Raw genomic sequence first — 23349 nt, 5'->3', positions numbered from 1 at the left:
CACATACAGCCCCCCCCCCACTCCCCCCATGTGATGCATCGGTATCCCATCCCATCATGCGCTAACCAGCTTCCCGGCAGTCAGCCGCAGATAGTGTGCTATTGTTGACTCTGACCTCTCAGTTGAGTATCGCCGACGCTGAGCAGTGGGCCGTAGGTGATGTCATCGGTCCAAACATCGACTGGGTGTCGTTGCCGGGGACAACGTCATCGTCCTCATCACTGTAGTCCTTGTGCGGTACGGAGAACACCCAAACATGTTCCTGCTCGTCTCCAACGCAGGGCAGGAACCCAGCGCCTGACATGGTTCTTACTGTAAATCTCAGCCACACACACACACACATATTTCCTGTACATTCCACGGCCAGATGTGAGGGAACTGTTGGATGATATCAGCTTTCGCAATATGAATTAAAGGTTGCTGCTGCTGCTGCTGCTGCGTGGCTGCTGGCGCTGCTAGGGCCCGGTTGTCTAGGCGACGCGGCCCAAACACACAGCGGTCCGGGTTGGCTCCGTCGGGTTCCCTGGTAGCGATTCACTCCTCCTACCCAAACAAGGGGCCCCTGAGTTATGAAAACATAAAGGAAGGTATGCTGCAGTAACGAAGGGCCGCGGAGCTATCGGAGATTAGTTAAAGTAACAGGATTCTCGGGAGCCACTTTCATGCCGAGGTCATGTTATGGCTGGTACGGCCCACCGTACTATTTATCCTCCGACCGGCCGCCTTTGAATTCATACCGTCCAATTAAAGTTGGCTTCTGTTGGCTTGTGAACACGCTGTGTTGATGGGATGGCCGGCTAGCCGTGGCGGTGGTGGAAGGCAGGCGGCGTGATGTGAGGCCGAGAGTGCACTGTGGATGAGTGTAGAAACATAGGGACAGTTGGCATGACGACCATTTGTGTTAAAATACAGCATTTGTGTATTTGTGTTAATGGTCGGCCTATCTTCCCTTTTACCCGATTCGGAGGCACACACAAGGGGGAATTAGAAACAAAGAGTCTGAGCCACCAAGAGAAAACGTGTGTGTGTTCTGAAATGATGAGTGTGAGGTTGCTGGGAGAAAACTGGGCCGGGGTCGGCTGTTTTCCTTGGACCGCCGCCCCGTTCTCTGGTTCCACCAAGACGCGCAGCGCAAGCCGTCAGCCCTCAGCCCCGACTCCGGAGTCCCTCAGCAGAGAGGGGAGACCACTGAGGTGAAGGGGAAGGGATCAGGAGAGATCACAGCCTTGGAAGGCACATGATCTCCACATACTCACCCGCCCTACTCCCCCTCCCCCCCCCCCCTACTCCCTGACGAACCCCGCCCACCGAGACAGACCGTGTTCTGCTCTCTTGCAACAGTCGCCATGGTTGTGTGGGTGTGCACTTATGAACTGAAACACACATTGGGAAATGAGTGGGAGAAGTGAAAATGTTGAGGTCACCAAAAGCTTCCTCGGCGTTTGCTCTGTCTCTCATAAACAAACCGTCCAGGGTCTACGGCGTTCTCCTCCGCTCAGGCCTGGATCATGTTCGGTGCTTGGCTTCGATTTCAGGCGCAGAGAGACGGCGCGCTCTAGTGAAGTGCTGTCTTCTCAGGCCATCTGTTACCTGAACTCCTGCCATCCCAGAGTGGAAGCGGGGAGCGATCAGGCTTACTGATGGCCAGGTGGCCGAACAGAATCAGAGGTCAACAGGGGTCAGGCCAGTCCCGAACCAAACCCTGTGGATAATACCCCAAAGTAGCGGGGGAACTGCAGTCGAGAGGCCCAGAGCAGCAGCCTCCCCTTTACCGTTTCTAGTACAAAATCCCCTTTGAGCAGAACGCAGGCTGAATGCATTTTCCATGCAAGTTCCATTTGTTGCTGTGTTCTGTCAAAACGTGTTCTCATCGCTGTGCTCCCCCTCTCTCCTGCTCCTAGGGGATCGCACCGTCCTGATCAACGACACAGACCATAAGGCGGAGGTCAAGTCCCACCAGTGGTTCGGCGCCACCGTGCGTTCCCACGGAGACACCATTCTGGTAAGTTGACTCCGCTCCCGGGGGGAGGGGAATAGGGGATGATGGGCAAGGGGGCGGGGGGGGGGTTGCTGTGTTTTTAAAAACCTTTCGGGCGGAGGTATTCCCTGCACTGACGTTGTCAACAACTGATACTGGTTCTGAATGCTGGTGAGTCCCACTCGGGTCGGGTCAGGGCTGAACGTCCCGGGTGGTGAGTCACGTACCCCATCGGTTCCTCCAGGGTGTGTCCTCTGAAGGAGTTGCTCTTGTCTACTTCCCCAAAACGCACAGCGCGCCCGGTTCAGCCGATGACCTCAGTGATGAGTGTTGTTGTTCCTCCGTTGGTATGGGGAGGCGTTGTCAGGGTCGTGACCCGCGTTGAGTTACCGGAGTCCGGCTCCAGGGGCACCCCTGACCTCCGACCCCCGGGGGCTCCTCCCCAGTGACGGTCTGGGGGAGACTATTTTCAATGAGAGGAAAAAAACATCTTCCATCTGACCTCATTCTCCCCCCCCCCCCCCCACAGGCCTGCGCCCCACTCTACTCCTGGAGAACCAAGAAGGACGTCCCCCAGTCCGACGTGACCGGGACCTGCTACCTCTCGGCCCAGAACTTTACTAAGTTCGCTGAATACGCGCCGTGTCGCACAGGTATAATAAATATGATAATGATTATTCAATTAATTTGGCTACGTTATTTTCATCTCTTGCCCCCCCCCCCCCCCCCCCCCCCTCTACCCCACCGTTTAACACGACAGCTGGGCCCCCCTGCTGAGAGTTGAGGGTTTCAGGCTGGGGGAGTCAAGTTCTGGACACACAGGGAGAGAGAGAGAGGATCTTTGGTGGACAGTGGGCCGACAACCTCCAGAGATCTCTGGTGGACAGTGGGCCGACAACCTCCAGAGATCTCTGGTGGACAGTGGGCCGACAACCTCCAGAGATCTCTGGTGGACAGTGGGCCGACAACCTCCAGAGATCCCTGGTGGACAGTGGGCCGACAACCGTGGAACCTCCCCTCCCCTCCCCTCCCCTCCCCTCCCCTCCCCTCCTCCACCTCCCTTCTCGGGACAGCGGACAGATTGAGTTTATTATCAAAAACAATGAGATGGGAGCGGCTGTTGTATAATTAGATGGGTGAGGACACTTGGTTAAGAGCTGTCGTGCCTAAATATGTCAAAACGGTGTCGGGTAAACCCTGCATCGCAGTTCTCACCTCCTCCTCAAATGTCCAGTGAGTTTGTGTCTTAAATCCGAAGACATCTGAAACCGTGAAGAAACACCCTTTAAAGTAAAAGTGTGTGTGTGTGTGTGTGTGTGTGTGTGTGTGTGTGTGTGTGTGTGTGTGTGTGTGTGTGTGTGTGTGTGTGTGTGTGTGTGTGTGTGTGTGTGTGTGTGTGTGTGCAGAGGTGACGGGTCATGGTGGTCAGGGCTACTGCCAGGGCGGGTTCAGTGCAGACTTCACTAAGGTAAGCCCCACCGCTCCGTGGTCTACTGAAATACTATTAGGTGGTTGTGTTTTAATGCTTTAATCCCCCAAATGTTCTCTTCCCTAGGATGGCAAAGTAGTGCTAGGCGGACCGGGGAGTTACTTCTGGCAAGGTACGTGCCACAAAACACCTGCTCTGTGGAAGCATCTGGCCTGATAAAGAGGATCAGGGTGTGAACCTCACAATGCAACTTGGGATGTTTTCTTTGTGATACTACGCCATTTTGACTCGAGAGTATTGTAGTAGAGTAAAACATTAATATACCATAACCTAGGCCAGTGTTAATGCTGTTTTTTATAACGTCAAGCATGAAAAACGCTGTGGCAGTTTCTAACACATCAAGGTCTTCCCATGATGACCAATAATTTCACCATGGATTTAATTAACAATGACAAAAAACGACACTACCTACAGGGTAACGACCATTCAAATGTTACTCTGCTTCCAAAAGGATGCAGAGTGCTGTGACATTACATCGTACAAGCCCTATACACTGTCAGCTCACCGGTCGGTTTGTGTTTGTCTGGTGTGACCTCAGGCCAGGTGATCTCGGCAGACAAGGACAAGATCATCGAGACGTACTACCCAGGCTACTTCATGCAGTCTGTGGTCGGTCAGCTGGAGACCAAACAGACGGCCATCAAACATGATGATAACTACCAGGGTAAGACCAAACCCTTCCTCTCCACAGGGGGCTTTCTGCTCTTCAATTTTTGTCAATCATACCACTGATTCTACGCATTTGGTGTGTGTGTGTGTGTGTGAGATATTTTTAACGTGTTCTATATATAATTTATGTATATGTCTTCTCATTTTTAAATGCGGATGATATCATTATAATGAGCTTGCTGTGCAGGCCTGAGCTCATACATGCCCTCTTGTGCTGTCCACAGGTTACTCTATCGCCGTGGGGGATTTCAGCGGTGATAAGCTGGACGGTGAGTCGTAGACCAGCCTAGCAGTCTCTCAGGCTCTCATGGAGAAAGCAAAGCTCCAGCTTATATGATTACACTGCATTACATTAGTTATCTAGTCATGGAGCAGGAACATTCAACCAGTGACTTACCTGTCAGATGGGGGAACAAGTGGTAGTGCAAACTGCTGGAGTAGGGCTTTCTTATGTCAACAACAATTTCTACATTTCTGCACTATACTATTTCTATAAAGATAGAGTGATGAGTTTTTAAGCTATTTAAACATAAATAGTTAAAAAATGTCCCATATCCCACACAAAGTTGTGTAGATGGATAGATAGATAGGTAAACAAACATTAAGTATATATAATGTGTATTCTTACTTCCCTGATAAGACCATGACTGAATAGTTAATAATTCGCTCTCTTACAGATTTCGTTGCCGGAGTTCCTAAAGCGTCCATTCTTCGCGGAGTGGTAAGAAACATCCACACTCGCATTTTGTGGATCTCTTAAACATCTTAAGTCACCTGAAGACACATCCTAGTATCAATTCATGTTCAGAAGCTGTGGGACTTCACTTTCATGTTTCTGCTCCCAAATAGGTTTCAATTTTCAATGGCACCAACCTGAAATCCATGGTGGAGTTCAAAGGTGAACAGGCAAGTGACGTCCTACTTTATGAAGAAACGTGTTAAAAAGCAAAGTTAAATCAACTGCGTCTGGAAGCTGAACACGGAGCCCTTTTGTGTTTTCATAGCGCTGTTACACACAACAGATCCTTATTCGTTGAATCAGCGTAAAAGCAAAAATAATTTCCCTTTTAAAAAATGTTGAATAGTTTACAGGCTCGCGGTTCCTCTTGTAAATCTCAATTATTCAGGGAAAGTGCAGCGGCAATTTGTGCAAATGACTCTGGGAACAGAGAGAGGGCTGGCCAAGGCTTTAACCCACGCTGATTGGCTCAGCTGAATAAATACCATCAGGAGAGCGCTTGGTTCCTGGAGTCTGGATAATCACTCTGCCTCTACCTCTCCTTCACCATAGACCCTCTTAACATGTTGACTCTCCTCACAGGTTGACTCCCCTGCCATGTTGATTCTCTTAACATGTTGACTATCCTTCAACTTCACAAAAAAAGCCCCCATTTCTAGCCGGCTGTGTTAGAGGCTGCCTTTATGACTGTTGAACTTCTCCCTTCGTTAAAACCGTGAATCGCACGTACTAAAGAGCAAAGTGTTTTTATGATCGCGTGATGACTGTGTATAGTTAAAGAAGCATGGCGTGGAATAAGATGATGGCTTTAGATTATAGGCTCACTGCTCTCTGTTCAACACCCATCAGTAACCCTGCTCTTTCAACAGATGGGTTCCTATTTTGGCTACTCGTTGGCCACGACCGACATCAACAGCGACGGGTAAGAAGGAGACGCATTCTGACTTACCCCTCCATGTTCCTCTACTCTAACCCTCCTCCTCTCTGTCGCCTCTCTCCTAGTCTCTCTCTCTCTCTGTCTCCTTTCTCTCTCTCTCTCTCTCTCTCTCTCTGTCTCTGTCTCTGTCTCTGTCTCTCTCTCTCTCTCTCTGTCTCTGTCTCTGTCTCTCGTTTCTGTCTCTGTCTCTGTCTCTCGTGTCTCTCGTCTCTTGTCTCTGTCTCTCTCTCTGTCTCTCCCCCTGTCTCTCCCCTCGCTCTCCCCTCTGTATGTTAATCAGCTGGGCGTTAGCTCTGTGAAGAGGTTCCCCCCCGAGTGCGGGGTTCGTGTGGGGAACCACACGATAACGCGTGCGTGGAGGCGCCGGGGTGTCTGAGCGTACAGCGTGCTGACCCCCCCCTGTGTCCCCCAGGCTGACGGACTTGCTGGTGGGGGCCCCCATGTTCATGCTGCGGGGGTCTGACGGGCGGCTGGAGGAGGTAGGCCGGGTGTACGTCTACCTGCAGCGCGGGCCCCTGGACCTGGAGCTCAGCGAGCCCCACCTGACCGGCGTGGACGCATACGGCCGCTTCGGGAACACCATTGCGCCGCTGGGCGACCTGAACCAGGACGGCTTCAATGGTGGGTGGCTGGTTCTCGTGCTGCGTTCAAGACAAGTCGGGAGAGAAATTAATTTAACTGTTTTTAGATTACAGGTCGGAGATTCGGTTATCTTATTCTTTTAACACATCGTTTGATGTGTAATTATCCAGTATGTGTATAAAAATCGTCTATTTTACAGATTCAATTAACTAGCCAGTGTTCATCTCCTTTCTTTTCCATATTTTTTCCAAAAGTATCATAAATTGCAGCTGTATACATTTTTGGTATTCAGCATTGAGCCACAAAATGGCAATCTTCCGTCGAGCATCAATGAACCCCCTTCCAACCCATTTGATTTAATTTTGAGCGGGAACACAATTTTGTCGGAAGTCAGAATCTCAGAGTTGAAACTCCCAGCTTCCGAATTGTTTTGAACATGACATGAGGAGGATGCCCTGAATTGTCTTTTAGCCGCATTGGGTTTCGGTAGCTAACCCCTAACCTTTGCTCCTTGGTCGTCTGTGCCCCAGACGTGGCGGTCAGCAGTCCGTTCGGCGGCGAGGGGCTGCAGGGCCTGGTTTACATCTACAACGGCCACGCGGGCGGCCTAGGGAGCAAGCCCTCCCAGGTGATCACCGGCCAGTGGGCGGCCGGGGTCATCCCCGCCAGCTTTGGCTTCGCCATGCGAGGAGCCAAGGACCTGGACATGAACGGCTACCCGGGTGAGAAGGAGGAAGAGGAGTGGACCCAGTCACGATCTATTGGTACTGCTCTGGTTATTTAAACCCTCTCTCTCTCTCTCGCCGGGCTAGATCTGATCGTCGGGGCCTTCGGCGTGGACAGGGCGCTTCTCTACAGGTACGGCTCCGTTGCAGCGGACTACATTACCCAGCATGCTCATGGCTCTGTGTAATGTTTTGTCACTGTGGACGTTGGACTGATTGTGCTGCTGGTTGTTTTTCTCTGTTTTTGTGTCTGTGTCAACCGACAGGTCTCGCCCAATCGTCAACGCCATCGCCACCATGGCCATCTCCCCAAATATGATCAACCCTGAGGAGAAGAACTGCCCGGTCACCAACGACAACATCACCATACTAGTTTCCTGGTAAACGTTCAACAAATCAGATTCCTTCAAGACGCTTCGTCATACACTATTGTGTAATGATGTGTATGTGTCTGTGTGTGTGTGTGTGTGTGTGGAAACTCTGATAAGGACTAGCGCAACTGTCAACATCCCCCCTGTGTTACGCGTTGTCCTTCCTGCTGACCTTCTGATCCATGCGTCACAGCGGCCTGACACCTCTCCCCTTCTATAGGAGCAGTGATAACTCTGTGAACCATACTTCTGTCAAAACATCTCTTCAGCTTTCTATCGGATTGTTTGAGATTTCGCCCAATGCGCATGGTTTTATATTTCCAGCAGCCGGGAGAGGAAACAGATTGGAGGGGTGGGGCTAAGGGGTGGGGGCCGCCTGCTGCTCAACCCGGTTGACACGCTGTGTGTGTGTGTGTGTGTGTGTGTGTGTGTGTGTGTGTGTGTGTGTGTGTGTGTGTGTGTGCGCGCACTCCCCCGATCCATGAAGGAAACTCTTGTATACACATGTGTTTTGATTAGGCCGTGTTGCCTGGCGATGGACTGGGGAGTTGTTGGTGGGGTTTTTTCAAAGGGGGGAGCCTGTAGTCTCTCTCCGCTGTGGGGCTTTTGAATGAGATATTGTTTGGTGGTGGAGAACAGCTGGGACGCATCAGGACGCAGGGACACTTTACAGAGAAAAAAATGAACATAACACACAAACCGTGTACACACACACGCTCGCACTCGCACATTGACAGACCCACAGACTTTAGAGCAAAGGCATGTAGCTTGTTGCGTTCTCTCTCTCTCTTTCTCCGGCTCCACAATCTCTTTTACTCTTTTACTCTGTGTCCCGCTCGCTCTTTTATGCATCTCTCTTTCTCTTTCTCAGTCTCTTTCTCGTTTTCTTTCTGTGTTGACTTCCATTTTCATCTACCCCTTTCCTTGCTCTGTAGGTAAGGGGTGTGTGTGTGTGTGTGTGTGTGTGTGTGTGTGTGTGTGTGTGTGTGTGTGTTGGGGGGGGGGGTGGGGGGGGGCGTGGGACAGCGGTCCCCCACCGTGTGCATGATGTCATGGGAAGAAAGGCCGAGGGCTCACATGGCAGGCGTCCAGCGGTCAGCGGCGAAACACGAGAAGCCGGCCGATTTCACCCTTCTTTCCGGATCATTCCATCACACGGGGGTCGTAGTGGTGGTGGTGGTGGTGGTGGTGGTGGGGCCTGTCTGTGTGTGTGTGTGTGTGTGTCTCTCTCTCGCTGAGCGAGAGAGAGACACACACACACACACACACAGACAGTCTCCGTCGGCCCAGATTGGAGAGAGGTTAGGGGTGTCAGCGGGTACTAAGTACTGTCCGTTATCCACACTCCTCTACTTGGTCCACATGGACACGAAGCGGTTGGAGGGCGGCTACAGACGCGTGTCGAATGCTATGTTCAACACTCGTGTACATTTAAACAGTTTCAAACAAAGGTGACGGCGAGAGCGAGCGGGGGATCAGGGGGGCTTCTGAGGACTGGGGGTCCCAGGAGCGCTCTTGTTTGACTCGCCCTGTCTCCCTTCCTTCTGTTCAACAGTGTCAACCTGAGCTTCTGCATCTCGGCGGATGGGAAGCACCTGCCAGAAACACTAGGTGAGACAATCCTCCCCACATCTGCTCCCTATAACACACAGAGAATCCATTCCTCGTGTCACACAATAATGTAGAGATGTTAGGTCTTGTTTGGCGAAGTGCCGTCAGTGTAAGGTTAAGAGAATGTATAGTAGCGAGCCTTGAGGGCTGTGCTCTGTGGTCTATTCGTAACCCTTAGTATCCCGTATTGTTCATTCATAATCCCCCTTGGCTCCCCGGTAACTCACCCCTTAATGACCCTGTGCTCCGGTGAACATGAATACTCTGTCGTCCCCGCATTACCTAGCGGCAACATTGACCTCATTGTGCGTGAGCCTGAGTGGTTCTGATGAATCTTTTAAAAAACCTGTCATTAGGTGACGATAGGACATTCATCATGCTCTGTGTGTGTGTGTGTGTGTTGCAGACTTCCAGGTGGAGTTGCAGCTGGACAGCCAGAAGCACCAGCAGAAGGGCGGGGTGCGGCGGGCTCTGTTCCTGGACTCCCACCAGGCCTCGCTGCTGAGGAGCTTGAGGATGAGGCGCGGAGAGCGCTCCTGCCACGACGCCAAGATCTACCTGCGGGTGCGTCGCATGAAGTCACGTCCTCTACGGAAAATATCCGCCCTTTTTTTTTCTTCCTCAAAGCTTGACCGCAGTGCCTAAGTGTCTGGTGCTGTTGTGTCCGGTGCAGGACGAGAAGGAGTTCAGAGACAAGCTGTCCTCCATCTACGTGGCGATGAACTTCAGCCTGGACCCCAACGCCGCGGCCGACGCCCACGGCCTACGACCCGTCCTCAACTACCAGGCGGCCAGCCTTATCGTGCGGAAGGTACGCAGCCTTCCTTAAGCCATCCCCAGGCTAGAACGCCAACGGCGGTGGGCGTTATATGAGTGTGCTGCTGCAGCTGTCCAACTTTGGCCACGTGGCGCTGTAAAGCGTGTAGTAATCTCCCCTTGCAGGCCTCATCGTAGTATGTGTTCCTTACCGTACATGTGCACAGGCTCAACAGTTAAGGAACACTCCACTGCCCAGACCCGGCCTTCACGTACGCTCAGACAGTCCCCCTCCCCACTCTTGCTGAGGGACTGGGGCCACACTTCTTTATTGCCCCCCCCCCCCCCCCCCCCCCCATCTTAAACGGCCCCACTGGGAAGCCGTCTAAAGTCTGGAGGGCCTGGAAATCACGTTGAAACTAAAGTGTTCGTTGCTAGTGAACATTATGTTTCACTCCCCCTAACACTCCTTCCCTTCTGGCTATGTAATGGTGCATTGGTGGAGTCCTTCAGATATTTGTGTGTGTATATATATAATAAATATCTCTAATATGTCTGGGTTGGGTCGGCACTGCTGAGGCTGTTTACCCATCTGGCTGAGACTTGATCCCCCCCCCCCCCCCCCCCCCGAGGTGGGCGGGCGGGGTTGCTCTCAGCTGTGGAGTTCAGCGCTCACGATGTGCGAGCCCCAGCAGTTCAAGCCATCTTTGGGAAAGGCATCGAGCACAGTACTCACCCCAGTTCCCTCTCTTTCCGTGTCTGTGTCTCGCCCCCCTGTTGGATCAGGACTGACGCCTGTCGCCTCCTTCAGATGTGGTGTTTTGCTGCAGTAGTGCAGCTGTGCAACCAACGCCTCAATCTGAACCTTAACCAACCGAACCCTTAACCAACCGAACCCTTAACAAACCGAACCCTTAACCAACCGAACCCTTAACCAACCGAACCCTTAACAAACCGAACCCCACACACTAGTTCTCCTGAGTTCCAAAATGGCTTGGGCAGAGGGAACCCCGTTTGTATGTACAAGGGTAAAGGGGGTTGTAGTGCTGGCAACATGCAGTAGGTCTTGAGGCTGGCCTTAGAGCTGCTGTGTGTGTGTGTGTGTGTGTGTGTGTGTGTGTGTGTGTGTGTGTGTGTGTGTGTGTGTGCGTGCTGCGCCAAAGCCCTGGCCTCGATCAGAAGCACCATGCCCCCCCCCCCCCCCCCCCCCCCCCCTCCCTCAAGGCTTTGGAAGCGTGCTGCAGACCTCCTAGCGCAAATGTTTTTCCCAGTCGGCCAACTTTCCCCCTCACACCTCTGAAGGGTTCGAGGCAGTACGAAGGAGAAGCGGTGTGGCGTGTGTGTGATGCGGCGCAGCCTCGCCTCTCCTCTCCCTCCGCAGGCTAATGCGCGCCACATGTGCCCCCCCCCCCTCCATCCCCTCTGCGTGATGACGGACCTATTAAGTGCCCCGCCTGGGTCCCTCTGTCGACGTCGCCCAGCTGATGAACAAAGACACGCATTTAGGCAGAGAGGCTGGAGTGCTTCCAGCTGTAGTCGCGGGTTCGGGCCGCGGAGGAAGAGGCCGGCGGCCACGGGTTGCTCTTGAATGCCCCCCGTTGTTGCAGCGCCGGGTACACCCGAAGCACGTGCGTGCAGCTTCTTGATTGCACAATCATAAAATAAACAGAACACGGTGTGTCCTGCATCTCCGCCCCCTTCCCCCCCCCCCCCCCCCCACCACCCTGCATCACAAGCTGTCCGTCATTTCTCTCAGCCGCTGTTGATGTCATTCAAGGCCGCTGAACCTCGTCCGCTGAGCCCCAGAAAGTGATTGAGAGAGAGATGGAGAGAGAGAGAGAGACAGAGAGAGTGCGCACGGGGCAGAGTTAGCTTGGTGGTTACCATGGTGTCCATAATTAGAGCCCGCCTTGATGTCGTAATGACAGGGGAGGCGCCCGGCCCTCTCTCATCCTCCTCCATCTTTCTATTTATTATCACCGGCTCGTCACCGGCAGCATGGGGACACAGTGCTGCCATCCCAGCAGGGAGCAATTTGATCCCCAAGATCCCCCGAGTTTCGGCGGGTGCTCCGCCATACGTTCTGCGCGTGCGCGTGCGTGTGTGTGTGTGTGTGCGTGTGTGTGTGTCTAGCAGAGCACCTTCATGTCACCCCTTGGCATCATTCAACTTGTTAGCTGGGCTATGTTTAAATGAACCCCATCTCCGGCCCCCCCCCTGACCCCCACCTGCAACACCCCAGCCCCGCCCCCATGGTACCCCCCCAACCCCCCTATATTCTGAATCAGCGCTCCGGAGCACGTGCGCCGTGACCCTGGGGCTGTGGTCGGCGGGGTGGCGCGGAGAGCCGCTGCGGTCCGCCACGCTGCTGTGATGTGGGGGCGGCGGCTCTCTGGGCTAAGCCCCGCCCCCCTGTGGTCGCCCCCACACACACCCAGCATCTCTGGCACGGCCGCTCACCATCTCCTTCTCTCTCTCTCTCTCTCTCTCTCTCTCTCTCTCTCTCTCTCTCTCTCTCTCTCTCTCTCTCTCTCTCTCTCTCTCTCTCTCTCTCTCTCTCTCTCTCTCTCTCTCTCTCTCTCTCTCTCTCTCTCTCTCTCTCTCTCTCTCCGTATCTCTCTCTCTCTCTCCGTATCTCTCTCTCTCTCTCTCTCTCTCTCTCTCTCTCTCTCTCTCTCTCTCTCTCTCTCTCTCTCCGTATCTCTCTCTCTCTCTCTCTCCGTATCTCTCTCTCTCTCTCTCTCTCTCTCTCTCTCTCTCTCTCTCTCTCTCTCTCTCTCTCTCTCTCTCGAAAAAGTGTGCGTGTCGCGTGCAGATGTTTGTGTTTGTGAGTTAGGGAAGCATCCCGGGGGAGACACTCGGCCCCCGCTCGTTTCCTTCCTGAGGAGTTCACGGCGTCTCTAACCGTGGAGACACCTGGACGCATAACGAAGGCTGCAGTCCTGTGATTGTGCGTCAGCGACCGGTCTATTTGTGTTGTGGAATGTATTTAGTCATTCTGCCACATGTCTCATCCTGCTCCAGCCAACTCTGCTCGGCTGGCTGATGATAAATATCCTATTAGTACATTGGTGAATGTGTACTACATGTTCAGTGTTTAGATTTAGGGGCCTCCAGCGTAACAGACTGGGTGGAAATGGAATATAATATTCAGAAATAGTATTTTCAATCAGTGTATTATTGCAATTGTAAAATGGCTTTAGAATGGGTTTTTAATTACCACCATAATCGCTATATCCCTTTTAAGCTAGGATCTACAGTTTTACAGACTAATTAACTTAATACAATAAGTTAATACAATTATTTAATCCATCAAGGAACCTCATCGCTTTCCACTTGACTACCTCGTCCCGTAGATGATGACATCGTTTTGGAGGTACAGGCCACCGTGGCTTCTCGTACGTCGTTGGACAGGGAGTGAGTGGGGTATTCAGTCAGCAACCTCACCACTAGATGCCACTGAATCCTCCACGCAGCACGTCTAACGGGGAGTCTGCACAGATAAAAGCTACCTAGTCTAGAGCACCTCTCTGGCCAAAACAGCAATACAGACGCGCCAAAGTGAAGCGCCACAACAAGAACCAGGACTACTTTCATATAACCGCCAGCACCTGAATCGCTCCCATGTCGCTCCTCGGAGCCCCCAATAAAGCGGCCCGTTAAAGGCATTCTGTTTCTCCTCGTGCTCCTTCCAGGCTCAGATTCTGCTGGACTGCGGAGAAGACAACATCTGTGTTCCCGACCTGAAGTTAGCAGTCCAAGGGTGAGCCCCATTAATTTCCTCCTATAATACCATGAATCCGGTGGCATAAGGATCTGAGGAAGTACAGGAGATTCCTGTAGACTATAACACTGAACTCTTCACCTCCCTTTCTCTTTCCACCATTATGGAACTTGTTGTGGTTGAGAAGTAGAGGCCAGACATTAATTATTTTCCTTGCATGTTTACTTTTGTGTACCAAGACCGACTGTTAATAGCCACAATGCGCCATTGGCATAACGGGGGAATGCTCGGCTCTGCGTAAACAGGAAGTAGCTTTGATCTACAGGTGCTTTGATTGGCTGATAGAGCATTTGGGAGGGAGGGGGTGCTCCTTGTGGAAAGTATGAGCCTTTTATGCCAACGGCTTTCAGACTCCTTCTGCCTTTCTGAGGCTACTTATGGGATCACGTTGACACACTTTCTGGTCGCAAAAAATGCAATGCAATGTTTTGTTAGCATTTTTCCCAAAAATAACACTGCCCCTGAATACTTCCCCCCCTCCTCTGTCATTAAGATGTCTCCTGTCTCTATTTAACTACCCTCTGTGCCTTCATTTAAATAAACGAAACAAAGCCATGTTTATCCATCACTTATACAATAACCTGCAAGTGGCTGTTAGCGGGCTGCAGCGTCATACCAGCCTACACAGCACAAGGCCTCCTTAAAACGTGACAGACTTCTGATGCAGTCAGAATACGGCCCCTTCCCCTGTCTGCTATCACTTATTCCATTAAGGTTTAGGGGGGAGCTGTAGCTCAAGGTGGGCAATGGAATTTCGTTCTGGAATTTCAGTAAAAAACACATTTATCACGCCACCTTTAGTTTATCTTCCACCCTGATAAAGCCAGCCCCGGAACGCCGGTATGCTTTCATGGTTTTTCCGTGTTTTTTTTTTTTTTTCCTTTATTTCCTCTCCGTACCGTTGGTTTCGGGTGTGTTAGACGGGGGACGCCAGGCTGAAGGGCTGAGCAGGCAGAGGGGAGGCCGTCTGCAGTCAGCCCCACTATCTCTCCTCACTTCATTCTCCTTTTGTAAAGGCAGGCTTTAATGAGAAGCATCTGTGTGAGCCTTTCTTATGGAGGCTCCTCATTGTTCTGGGGAGGAGTTTAGTGAGCTGGAGAAAGGGAGGGACGGGGGAGAGAAAGTAAGGGGGGGGGGGGGCGGTGTTTTACAACGCTGGTCCATACTGTACTACGTGTAGAACTTTATTGCTACACCGGAAACGCTGTCAGTGGAGTCCAGGGAGGAGGAGCCTCTCCAGGCTGACTAATGCCTTCTGGGCCGGCGCCCAGTGCAGACAGATGTGTAGCACACGTCGCTCCTCAGAGATGTGTTTGGTGTTATTCATGACACTATATCAGCACTTTATTGGCCAGGGGATTGGCCAATGACGGCAAATGAAGCATCTCGCTGAATCACTCTGTCATGCCTCACCAATGGAAACTTTCCCTTTGAGATGTTCGATTTTTCAGTTCAATTCTAACCAAAGCAACTCCTAACTCTGTGTGTGTGTGTGTGTGTGTGTGTGTGTGTGTGTGTGTGTGTGTGTGTGTGTGTGTGTGTGTGTGTGTGTGTGTGTGTGTGTGTGTGTGTGCGCGCGTGCGTGCCCCTTCCTGATCCTCAGGGACAGGAAGGAAGTCTACCTCGGCGATGACAACTCGCTGACCTTGATGTTCAACGCCCGCAATGAGGGCGAGGGGGGGGCGTACGAGGCGGAGCTCTACGTGGTGCTGCCCCCCGAGGCCGACTACAGCGGCATAGCCCGCAACAACGAGGTGAGCCAGGCCGCACGCACACACACACACACACACACACACACACACACACACACACACACACACACACACACACACACACACACACACACACACACACACACACACACACACACACACACACACACACACACACACACACACACACACACCAGGACACACACACCAAGAGAAAATAATCGGATGAAGACTGGATATCAACTTGAAGCTGAAGTCGTATTATTTAAACAGTTGAGACACATTCTTGACTCCGCTGTGAATCCCATTTAGCACAGGATGCAGTTCAGGGATTTTTTCTTCTTCTTCCTCTTCCCCGCCTCCTCTCGGTGCACTCACACCGTCCTGTGGGGCGGAGGGGGTCGGCGGCGACCGACGTCCGTTCTGTGGTGCGTGACCAGCCTCTGTTGTGCTCTCCTTTCCCCAGAGCCTGGCCCAGCTGACCTGCAGCTACGATACGGAGAACCAGACGCGCTACCTCAGCTGTGACCTGGGCAACCCCATGAAGTCCGGCACCAGCGTAAGAACCCTCCGGCAACGCTTCCACCATCTGTCCTCCTGTGTGTGTGTGTGTGTGTGTGTGTGTGTGTGCGCTCCCCCCCCTTGTTTTTTATCATTTGTTTTGTTACTGTCCGAGGGGTGTGATTCTTTGGGAGTCGTAGGTACCTCATCACTTCACCAGGGTTAATATAATGTGATGTAATGTGATACGCTCGGCCTCTTGAGATGTTTGCGTGTGCGGCGAAAGAAAAGAAACTAGAGTGTTTTTTCAGGCCTGTGCTTCACAACCTCAGCTTCCTGCAGTGCAGAGGGAGGGAGGATTGTGTGTCGTCTTGTAGAGGGGGCGGGGCTTGTAGTTTGGTAGAGAATAAAGCACACACAGACACACACAGGAGGACAGGAAAGTGGTTTCTTGTGTAGGACAGCGTGGTCACAGGAAGTTTCCGAAAGGCGGTCAGGAAGTGCCCCCTCCCCCCGGTCCGCTGGTCGGGGTCCCCTGCTGGGGAGAGCTCCCCTCCTAACACAGGCTGGCCCTGCCTGATGGGTCCAGGGAGAGGCAGGCAGGTAGAGGGAGGGGCGGGACACAGAACGGGGCAGACGGCCATTCAGAGGGAAGCGGTTGGTCAGAGTTTTTAACTGGCTGCTGTCAGCTGCCCGATGGGCTTTCAGTGGAAACAGTGGTAGCTGTTATGTATCTGATTTGGTGACCTTGGAAGGGAGGGCATTGATAGCCAATCAGAGGCCTGTGTTTGGAATGCTGTTAACAATCAGTGGTAAGCAGCCGGTCTGTTGTTAATCAAACATACACAGGTAGAAGCAGGAAGACGTGCGCTTTTTAACAGCGAAAGTTGGAGGACTTTTTAATGAATGTTAAACACAGGGTTTTAATGGGCTTATTTTAAAACCACTTTTCTCCCCAAGCTTTCACCCTTCACACGCACGCACGCACCTACGCACGCAAGCACACACACACACACACACACATACACACACACACACACACGTACACGCACGCACGCGCGCACGCACGCACACACACACACACACATAGCACCCAACAACTTTGCACACAGGACTTCTAATAAAAATTAGTCAGCGTGTTTTATGTGCGTGGGTTGGATAGGAAAACAAAACGCATATGAAAGTAGATGGAATGGAGGTAATGGTGATGCCTGGGAGCTGGGTCTCTCTCTGCCCGGTCTGGGAGCAGCCCGGTGTCTCACAGAGGAGCCGAGGGGCGGGTTCACAGAGCGAATGACCCTGGTGGTCCGGCCAACTAAGCAGGACAGGGGAGGGCCAGGCAGGGAGGGAGAGGAGAGGAATAGAGGCATGGCCTTCTGAGAATGCTTTCTGTCTGGAAGGCATGCACATCAGATGGCAGCGTTCACGTGAACCTCGGCTCACATCCTCTGTTCTTTCCCGCCGATCTGCTTTCCTTTAGTTGTTCTTTATCTCAGTGATGGACACCTGGTTCTCTGTGGATCCCAGCACGAGATGGGATTGCTCCATGTTTTGAACCCTGGTGTGTTGTGTCTCTGCAGCTTTGGGCCGGCCTGCGGTTCACCGTGCCACGACTAAAGGACCAACACAACACGGTGCAGTTCGACTTCCAGATCCGCAGGTAAAGCCTCCGTCCAACACCCCTGCCTGCCGGGCTCCAGATTGTTCCTTTGTCCGGCTAGCTTCCATGACATCATGGGCTCCGTCGCCGTGTGGACGGAGGCGTTGTTAACCTGTGATGGATCGTTTCCCCCTCTCCCGTTCCACAGTAAAAACGAGAACAACTCCCACAGCGAGGTTGTTCCCTACAAGCTGGAGGTGGTGGTGCAGGCCAACGTCATTTTACAAGGGTGAGTTTAAACACACACGCACGCACGCACACACACACACACATATACAACACACACACACACACACACACACAGTCTCCCTATCATGTGAACTTTTGGAACCTCAAGGCTGTCACCCTTACATGGTCACTAACCCTCTCCCCCCTCCCCTTTCCTTTGAAGCGTGTCCCGGCCAGATAAAGTCTTCTTCCCTCCCGCCAACTGGAAGAGCACCAAGAACCCTGTGGCCGAGGAGGACGTGGGGCCAGCCGTGGAGCACGTCTATGAGGTAACGGGGCTTCTCCTGGCAGGCGGTCGGACCGCTGCCGTCCACACTGACCGCAGATCGGCAGTGTGCCGGGGGGGGCTCCGCCGTAGCTACCATGCTGATAGAGCTCATATCGAGGCACGCTGCCTTTGGAAAAGGAACACAACGGGCAACTAGCCTTCAAAGTAGGAGGAACAGTAGAAGCAGCAACAGTAGCAACATAATAACAGCTCATCGTCTCAAACCGTGAATCCAAGCGAGCAACCAGCTCATGGAGGTTTTTTCCGGACCGATCCTCAGCTCCGATTTCCTCCACTCCCGCATTAACCGCCTCCTCCGTCCCTTCCCCCTCCCAGCTGGTGAACAACGGGCCCAGCCGCATCAGCAGCACTCTGCTCCAGCTGCGGTGCCCGCTGCGCGTCCAGGGCTATCAGCTCCTCTACCCCCTGGAGTTCTCCACCGAGGGCCCGCTCAACTGCACCACCAACCACACCATGAACTCCCTGGGCCTCAAGGTAAACACGCTCACCACACGCGCGCACGCTCCGCTCGCGGCCTCGCGCCCCGGCTGCACGGAGCGAGGGAGGGAGGGGGGGGGGGGGGGGGGGAGAGACGGCAGCCCCCTTGCTCCTCGGCGCCTGGGCACGGGGACTGCTGTGACGGGGGGTGGGGGGGGGGGGGGACACGGTGGTGTTCAGTCTCAAACAAAGTTTGAAGCTCGACGACAACAATCCTGTCATCCTATCGAAACCTCATGAAGGCGAAACTGCAAAAGATCGAGAGAAAATGCCCTTGTGTTTAGTTAGTCCTAATGAATGGAAGAGCAGCAGCAGCATGTTGATGAAGACGTTGATGATGATAAGGAGGCGGCCCCATAAGGGTTTAATACATGAGCCCAACAGATAGGGCTCATCCTCCCCTGGTTCGCCTCACCCACCACACAGCCTCCTCCCTCCTGCTCCACCCAGCGCTGCCCTTTGATGCCTTCAGATCGTCCCCAGGGCGCAGCACTCTTACACCAACCACCGCAGCACAGCACTCACTCATCCCCACCGTCAGCCGACCCCCCCCCCCCCCCCCCCACACACACCCATCCCCACCCCCCCCCCCCCCCCCCCCCCCCCCCCCCCCCACACCCATCATCACCCCCCAACAGACCAGGATGTAGCCCTGAGGCCTGTCGTTTGTTTCTTTGGGTGTGTTGGTGTTTATAGTTTTATTTGAACATTTGTGTGTGTGTGTGTGTGTGTGTGTGCGTGTGTTGACTGTGGTTCTCTTATTTATTCTGTGCTCCTCCCACCGTGTGATAGGCGCATCGGCCTGGCCAATGAGAAACTTCCACAGGATGAATGATTAAAAACAAGGCCCTGGGGTCTCGTTAACGTCGGGCCCCACAAACACACAGAGAGGCCAGTGTGGTCCTTCCTCCCCGGGGGGCCGTTGTCTGCAGTGATGTAACCCTGTGTGTGTGTGTGTGTGTGTGTGTGTGTGTGTGTGTCTTGTCCCTCTCCAGCTGCAGCAGACCTCCACAGAGCCTCCATCCCTGCTGGCGCTGCAGGCCCATGAACACCACGTGGAGAGGAGAGAGGTGCACAGAGAGTCCCTCTCTCAGCTGACCAACCTGGTGAGACCCCCCCCCCCCCCCCCCCCCCCGGCACTCACAATCCAATTACGGAGACCAGAGGATCCATTAGGTGGTTTATGTTTTCCCACCGAAGGCGTTGCCCTCTCTTGCTCAGGTCACGCGTCCCAACAAACACACGGTCCATGGTGACTCATTAAGGGCTGAACTGGGAACAGGCTAACGTGTCCCTCCCTTTACCAGAGAGTGGTGTTCGGTATATAGGTGGAGGCTGCTGTTATTGTTTGACATGGAGAGCAGACAAGGATAATAAATACTAGAGCGCGTTTGCAGGGGGCCTTCAGATTCTCCTGAACCCCTTGTCTTTTTCACAAGGCTCCCAGGCTTGGTATATTAGGTTATGATGTCGTTATAGAAGGGGGGTTGAGGGGGGTCAGAGGGCACGGGTTGGTGTCCGCTGTGGTGATTAACTTTAAAGGCATTTTTGAGCGGTTGGGCTGGTAGGTGGGGGGGGGGCATGGGGGAGGAGGGTGCAGGGTGAGGTCCCCGGGGAACTGCTTACCTCACAGAACAGCCTTTAATTTTCCACTCTGAAGGCTGTCAGGCCCCGCGCCCCAGCACACTGTCTCTATTGATGGACCGAGCAGCAGGTCGCACTCTCCGTCTCTCGATCTCGCTCTCTCTGGCTTTGTCTATGTCTCTCTCTCTCCCCGTCGTCTCTGTCTCTGTCTCTCTCACTCTGTCTCTGTCGGCCTCATGCTTTCTTTCTGTGTGTGTGTGTGTCTCTCTCTCGCACGCTCTCTGTTGTGTCTCTCTTTCTCTGTCTCTGTCGGTCTGTCACATGCTTTCTTTCTGTGTGTGTGTCTCTCTCTCTCGCTCTCTCTCACTCTCTCTCTCTCTCTCTCTCTCTCTCTCTCTCTCTCTCTCTCTCTCTCTCTCTCTCTCTCTCTCTCTCTCTCTCTCTCTCTCTCTCTCTCTCTCTCTCTCTCTCTCTCTCTCTCTCTCTCTCTCGCTTTCCCTACCTGTGTCAGTAAAAGAGCTCTTTGTGTGTCTACTTGTCGGTGCTAAACCTCCGATCCGTTATCAAATCAGTCTGATGACACGTCTTTATGAAGGTCTCTATTGTCTGGACTTAATGGGCGCGGTGCTTAAGAGTCTGAAGCCGGCGAGACGGAGATAACACGTTTACGATCTCGATGAAAGGCCAGCTCGGCTGTGTTGGGGTTCCAGTGTAGGGGCCACAACTCTGCAGACAAGCTCATCTCTCATTCGGCAAAAGCTAGGCACAAAGGGGAAGCATACACTTTATTTTAAGATTGTAAACGTTTGGTCAGGTTAGTGTAGTTTAATGCTCTGGGGTTCATTTGTGGTGACATTTTTTATTGTGTGTTTGGGACAACAAGGTGAAAAACGATAGTCCTGTTCCGTGCCCGCTCTTCTCATGAACCCATTGCTTGTGATTCTCACATGTAAACAAATATTCCACCACACATTATCCCACCAGGGTGGTTCGTATAGTTGGGGTGTGCGGCTTCCACGCTGCACTTAAGGTCTTGTGCTCGTGGGCATCTTGTGGTTTGGGGGGGGGGGGGGAGTATGAGGTCTTTCGGTCGGTCGGTCGGTCTGCCTGTCTGTCTGTGTGGGCCCTGTATAAATCGGTTAATACGGGCCCTCCGGGAGCCACCCAGATCCTCTCCCCTCCTCAGCGCTGGTCCTGCTCGGCGTCTAAGTGATATTAATAATAAGAATAACATTCCACTTAAGCCTTTACTAAAGTTTCTCCCACAGGAAACGCTGTGAGACCGGGCCAGGCCAGCAGGGGGTGGTCCTACCCCTGTAGCAGAGCTGCCCTCCTTTAAAAATATAACAGCACACACAGCTTGAGGAGCTTTTATTTGTACGTTTACGATGTCTTAAAGTGAAACGTGTGTAGATGGGCTATTCCACGGTGTTGGGAGAGGGGCCTGTGAGCAGTGTCGACGTGGTGACTGCTGCTGCTGCAGCCCTCCACTGTCTCATGACATTCCCCCAGTGTTTTAATTGGAAGCAGGCCTGGTCTGAGGATCATAACATTAGCCTCTTTGTTATGTTCATTTGGCCTTGGCAGCATCGTGAACATGGCTGCCGGTGGGTGGGTTAGTGGGTTTTATTCGGTCAGAAAATGACAAATGAAAAGAACGTGTCCGATGACGTCTGCTTGGCGCTTGGTGTCATTAGAGGTCAAAGTGTTTTGTACTCGATTGCTCCTTCTTGAGTTTATTAACAATGCTCTAATTTGCATAGCCGAGAAGCTGAGCTGGCTTTCGCACTCACGCTTACATTCACACAAAAAACCTATAATTACTCACGTATACAAACAGCGGTCTCTCATTCAATATTCAAATGAAATCTCAATAAGGCTTTTCGTCTCAAGTCTCTCTCTCTCTCTCTCTCTCTCTCTCTCTCTCTCTCTCTCTCTCTCTCTCTCTCTCTCTCTCTCTCTCTCTCTCTCTCTCTCTCTCTCTCTCTCTCTCTCTGTCTCTCTCCCTCTCTAGTCGTGCTCCAACACTGAGTGCTGGACGCTGCAGTGCAACGTGGGTCTGCTGGAGAAGGGAACGAGTGCCATCCTCAAAGTGCGCTCGCGCCTCTTGGCTGAGACCTTCCTGGAGGTACGTAGAGCAGCCGCTGGCTGCACTTCACGTGTGCTCTTTCACCAACGCTCCGAGACAGAGCCCAGGGAGACGCTCAACCTCTTCTAAATCCTGTGTTTCCTCGGGTCTGGAGTTTGAGGAGAGAGAGAGAGAGAGAGAGAGAGGAGAGAGAGAGAGAGAGAAAGAGAAAGAGAGAGAGAAAGAGAAAGAGAAAGAGAAAGAGAAAGAGAAAAAGAGAGAGAGAGACTTAAATGTCCTACTGGCAGAAGGAGCCTCTGTTCTGGTCTATAATGCATCATTGTGCGTTGGCCTTCGTGTTTTGTGAAGCCGGGGGCCTGCCAATACACACAGCCTCCACTATTTGGCTAAATAAGCTACAGAGTAGCAGGGCACTAAACATGCACTGCTATTTTCTGGATTGGCTGATCAGTCTTTTATAATTGTCATCTGTGGCCTCTGCTTTAGTGCTTTGGATTTTTCAGTTAAGTTAAACTCATTGGACTTGTTTTTTTTAAAGGGAGTTGCTACAACAATTATGAGATAATGTGTATAATGTCATTCATTGGCTGGTGGTCACCACATCTCATAGCGTTTTAATGGCCCGGTTCCCGTGCGTAAGGGTTTATCGCCACCTTTTGTATATCACCTGAACTGCAACGACACCAACGGGACAAACAACGTGTTCCTTTGGTTGGAAATGCCTCCCAGGACCAAAGTCTTTGATTCCTATGTTCATGTGTTTGGTGATGTGCCTCTTTTCAGAAGCAAAACAAGAATTTTGTGCTGGAGTGTCTTGCCAAGTACATTGTGAGAAAGATGCCCTACGCCATCCTACCCAAGCACCTCCCTACGGAACACAAAAAGGTGCCTCGACTCACACTGATTGATTTGAATGTCCTCATCAGCCTCAGTTCATGAATATGATCATATGAGGTAATGGAATATACTGTGCCCTTCACTGTTTTTCAAGCGTTTCCCTTGGTTGTGTCTATGTAGGTGGTGACCTCTGTGATGTGGAACAAGCCAGACGGTAAATACTTGGTTCCTCTGTGGATCATCATCCTGGCCATCCTGGCCGGCTTGCTACTTCTAGCTCTGCTCATCTACGTCATGTACAAGGTGAGTGCTGCTGCTGACGGGGGGGCGT

General features: G+C 52.5%; 1 protein-coding gene across 1 annotated transcript in view; it reads left to right on the top strand.

The window, feature by feature from the left end:
* Nucleotides 1–23349, top strand: part of itga5 (integrin, alpha 5 (fibronectin receptor, alpha polypeptide)) — a 38608-nt gene that overhangs the window by 12487 nt on the left and 2772 nt on the right. Inside the window, exons 3-29 of the mRNA XM_030353870.1 lie at nt 1902–2002; nt 2508–2631; nt 3385–3446; nt 3534–3579; nt 4006–4131; nt 4361–4405; nt 4814–4857; nt 4986–5042; nt 5745–5797; nt 6225–6433; nt 6925–7116; nt 7207–7252; nt 7386–7499; nt 9046–9101; nt 9508–9665; nt 9775–9912; nt 13553–13620; nt 15245–15395; nt 15820–15912; nt 17435–17514; nt 17663–17743; nt 17906–18011; nt 18347–18505; nt 19504–19614; nt 22107–22220; nt 22965–23066; nt 23199–23321. Of these exons, the coding sequence (XP_030209730.1) occupies nt 1902–2002; nt 2508–2631; nt 3385–3446; nt 3534–3579; nt 4006–4131; nt 4361–4405; nt 4814–4857; nt 4986–5042; nt 5745–5797; nt 6225–6433; nt 6925–7116; nt 7207–7252; nt 7386–7499; nt 9046–9101; nt 9508–9665; nt 9775–9912; nt 13553–13620; nt 15245–15395; nt 15820–15912; nt 17435–17514; nt 17663–17743; nt 17906–18011; nt 18347–18505; nt 19504–19614; nt 22107–22220; nt 22965–23066; nt 23199–23321 (2759 nt within the window). The remainder of the gene's footprint in view (nt 1–1901; nt 2003–2507; nt 2632–3384; nt 3447–3533; nt 3580–4005; nt 4132–4360; nt 4406–4813; nt 4858–4985; nt 5043–5744; nt 5798–6224; nt 6434–6924; nt 7117–7206; nt 7253–7385; nt 7500–9045; nt 9102–9507; nt 9666–9774; nt 9913–13552; nt 13621–15244; nt 15396–15819; nt 15913–17434; nt 17515–17662; nt 17744–17905; nt 18012–18346; nt 18506–19503; nt 19615–22106; nt 22221–22964; nt 23067–23198; nt 23322–23349) is intronic.

Source organism: Gadus morhua, chromosome 1 (assembly GCF_902167405.1).
Source record: "Gadus morhua chromosome 1, gadMor3.0, whole genome shotgun sequence".
Classification (NCBI taxonomy): Eukaryota; Metazoa; Chordata; class Actinopteri; order Gadiformes; family Gadidae; genus Gadus; species Gadus morhua.
The sequence above is the reverse complement of the archived record's forward strand: the minus strand, read 5'-3'. Positions and strand labels throughout refer to the sequence as shown.